The sequence below is a fragment of the Myotis davidii genome, unplaced genomic scaffold, assembly GCF_000327345.1.
Source record: "Myotis davidii unplaced genomic scaffold, ASM32734v1 scaffold1, whole genome shotgun sequence".
NCBI lineage: Eukaryota > Metazoa > Chordata > Mammalia > Chiroptera > Vespertilionidae > Myotis > Myotis davidii.
Genome location: NW_006294681.1, coordinates 4691807 through 4695626, shown reverse-complemented (window position 1 = coordinate 4695626; position 3820 = coordinate 4691807). Strand labels below are relative to the sequence as shown.

General features: G+C 50.3%; 1 protein-coding gene across 3 annotated transcripts in view; it reads left to right on the top strand.

The window, feature by feature from the left end:
* FAM110B (family with sequence similarity 110 member B) overlaps positions 1-3000 on the top strand; it is a 101746-nt gene extending 98746 nt beyond the window's left edge. For all 3 annotated transcript variants that reach the window (XM_015567429.1, XM_015567430.1, XM_006769057.2), the window contains exon 3: positions 84-3000. In XM_015567429.1, the coding sequence (XP_015422915.1) occupies positions 414-1529 (1116 nt within the window). In that variant the 5' untranslated portion in view covers positions 84-413 and the 3' untranslated portion in view covers positions 1530-3000. The remainder of the gene's footprint in view (positions 1-83) is intronic.
* The last annotated feature ends 820 nt before the right edge of the window (positions 3001-3820 follow it).

Genomic DNA, 3820 nt, shown 5'->3' with positions numbered 1-3820 from the left:
GCGCCCGCCGCGGGGCTCCGGGTTGCTACCGCCGTGATGTCACTCGCCCATCCTAACCCGCGGTTGGCTGTTTTGTGTTTCAGCTCTGCCTGCAGTTGCACACAAAGACCTGGAGGAGGGAACTCCCACGTCCTCGAGGAGAAGAAAGGAGGCGGCGAAGCAGATTACAGGAACTTGTGGCTCGTGGCCCTTCTGCGCCCGCGCTGCCCGGACCGGCCCGGGGACAGTGAGTGTGAAGCCGCAGTGGCGGTGCCTGGGCTGTGAGATGAGGCGCTGCCGCCGCCGCCGCTGCTGACACTCAGGTTCCCGGTCCGTCCGCTGCCCTTTGTGCTTCGTGTACATGTGTCTGTTCAGCGCACCCGGAGGCGCCCAGCAGAGAATCCAACACGGCCGCCGGGGAGAGACCGCCCACCATGCCCACGGAGACCCTACAGACAGGTAGCATGGTGAAGCCGGTCAGCCCCGCGGGCACCTTCACCTCGGCGGTGCCCCTGCGCATCCTCAACAAGGGGCCCGACTACTTCCGCAGGCAGGCGGAGCCGAACCCCAAAAGACTCAGCGCCGTGGAGAGGCTGGAGGCCGACAAGGCCAAGTACGTCAAGAGCCAGGAGGTCATCAACGCCAAGCAGGAGCCCGTGAAGCCGGCCGTGCTGGCCAAGCCCCCCGTGTGCCCCGGCGCCAAGCGCGCGCTGGGCAGCCCCACGCTCCGGGTGTTCGGGCCCAACGCCAAGACCGAGAGCGGCGTGCACAGGGAGACCCTGAAGCTGGAGATCCTGAAGAACATCATCAACAGCTCGGAAGGCTCCAGCTCCGGCTCCGGGCACAAGCACAGCTCCCGCAACTGGCCTCCGCACCGGCCCGACGCCACCGACCTGCACCGACACTCCTTCGCCGAGTCCCTGAAGGTCTACCCGACGCAGGGCCGGGGCAGCCCGCAGGAGAGCAGCTCCCACGTGGGCAGGAGGCTGCTGGAGCAGACCGCCGAGTCCTTCCTGCACGTCTCCCACAGCTCCTCGGACATCCGCAAAGTGACCAGTGTGAAGCCCCTGAAGGCGATCCCCTGCAGTAGTTCCGCCCCTCCCCTGCCCCCCAAACCCAAGGTTGCAGCCATCGCCCCCATGAAGTCCCCCGACGCCGCCGACCCGGCGGAGCCGGCCTGCGGAGTCAGCCGGAGACCCTCCCTCCAGCGGTCCAAGTCGGACTTGAGTGACAGGTACTTCCGCGTGGACGCAGACGTGGAGAGGTTCTTCAACTACTGCGGACTGGACCCCGAGGAGCTGGAAAACCTGGGCATGGAAAACTTTGCCAGGGCTAATTCTGACATCATATCCCTCAACTTCCGCAGTGCCAGCATGATCAGCTCGGACTGTGAACAGTCGCAGGACAGTAACAGTGACCTTAGAAACGAGGACAGTGCCAATGACCGGGTGCCATACGGCATTTCTGCGATCGAAAGGAATGCCAGGATCATCAAGTGGTTATATAGCATCAAACAAGCTAGAGAGTCCCAGAAGGTCTCCCACGTGTAAGAGACAGTGCGCGTGTGCGAAGGAGGGTGGGGGTGGGTCTCTTGTCTGTGCGTCCGCCCTTGTGAAGGTCGTGAGGTCTCCTTGAAGTGTTGTGAGCTTCTCCGCTCTCTTTGTGTTGCTTGTTGTGCAATGTTTTCAAGTTGCATGCCTGTCAACATGGGGACTGACCTGGCATCCCAGTCAACCATCGCTGCAGAGCCTGGCCGAACACACGCGACCTGCCAAAAAGTTTCAGGCCAGATTCGGATTAGGGCTTTGATCTCAAGCAAAACTGTTTACACCTGAAAAACGGTATACAACTTCTTCAATATTTATGTGGTTCTTGTGTTTTATATCCCGCGCTATTGTGTCTTAATTAAAAGTTTTATCAACTGGCTTGTAAGTGGAGAGGAGCATCTTTTTGAAACAAAAAGCAACTTTGCCTACGTGTGACACCAAAACACGAGGGAAATAAATGGAACCTGCTAACCAAACTGATAGAGTCACTGACCTAAGATAGAGAACCAGGCTGGGTTTTCTGAGGAAAGAACGTGGTGAGCCTGATGTTAACGCCTTACATACTGCAGTTCTCTTGCCCCTTGCTAAAGTAATGGTTGGGGCAACAATGCTACGTCCTGTGTCCTATTTAGTGTGTAAATAAACATTGGTGGCTCTGTGTAATACTGACCCCAAGAAAAGACAATCAGATACAATGAAGGTGATTATATCTAGGAGGTTGAATGTCCGGGGTTTTGTTGATATCCTTCTGATTTGGGTTTATTCAGAAGTTTCTACTATTAATCTTTTGACAGGAATGGCCACTCTGAAGTTGTTACTCAATGTCTTTAAATTTGGGGGGGGGGGGGTATTTTTGGTCAATAACTAATGCCATGCTGATTCTCTTCCCTCCCTCCTTCCCTTCCTTTGTTGTTGTTTTATTTGGGAGAGAGGACAAGGGAGTGGGGCTGGTACAGGTCTGTGCTATCTGAAGACACGAACCCACACAGAAATACCAGCCATATTAGTATCGAGCCTCCTATTCAACAGTGAATGCCTTTGGTAGCTGAATCATATCTGAGCAGTGTGGTTGTGTGGTCTTGCCTATGTTATTCGCTCAGACTCTGGGCCTTTGTTACAACCCTAGGAAACCAGAAACACGACACTATATAGCCCCGGCCCTCCCGCCCCCCTCCATGGTCTCTAGTGCTACATATCAACTCATTCCCTTTCTCCGCCAATAACCTGTCTTCCAGTTAGCTGTCAACCAGCTGACAGTTGTGGTGTGGTAGCAAGAGGTACACATGCAGTGGTCTGCTTCATTGCTCTTGTAGTTACGCTCTAAAATTCAGGAGCACTACCTTAGACTTCGTCAGCTAATAAGAAACTTTTTATGGTGTAAATGCTGTAAGACTTTGTACATACTTCAGTTGTTATGAAAACTTGAAGAAAACAAAGGAAAACTTATGCTAATAAATAGCTCTGGTGCAGGCACTAATGGTGGTGGTTTCTCTTTGTACTTTCCTTTGCTCTCTCCATGGAAGTTTAACTTTGGCCTGTGAGCCAGAAGCGGATTTTTGATGGTCTTCAAGAAACATTGTTTTATTACGTTATTTTCCCCATATCACAATTATTTGGAACATCAGTGTTCTTAATTGTAGCTCCAGCAATGTGCTTCTGCTTAAATAGTTGCATCAAGGCTCCTAAAAATATGCGGCCTCTTTGTTACTTAGTTCACACTTCAGTTATTTTTATCTTTTCTTAAACAACAAGACCTTTTACATCTTCCACTAGACTCTGGAGTTGTAACTATGAATGAATTCTTACAGTGGAGATATACCTTGGAAATTTACAGCCTTGTTCTTATTTTTATACAGGCCCAACATCATTTAACATGACACGTGTTCATACATTTGTCATTCATTCATTCATTCTTTTTTCAACAGGTCACTTGTCCAGTGAGTCCCTTTTTCAGGCTTCACGATAGACACGTGACTATTGTGGTCAACAACAGAGTCTCTGCCTCAAGGAACTTAGATTTTCACATTTATTTTAAGAGAAATATTCCTCTTAGTGGAAATGTCTTCTCTCCTGTTAGGACATTGAGTATTCAACGAGTATTTATTGAATTATTATTCTAACATTTCTTCAAAATTCCATATAATATGTAAATATAAAAGGAAGTATTATTTTAAACGTCATTTTCAGAAACAGAAATGATGTGATTCCCAGCTATTACTGTACATAAACATTTTCCTTCTGAAAATCAAATTTGGTTCCTTGACTCTCTCTCTCTACTGGTTTTGAATTCTTTC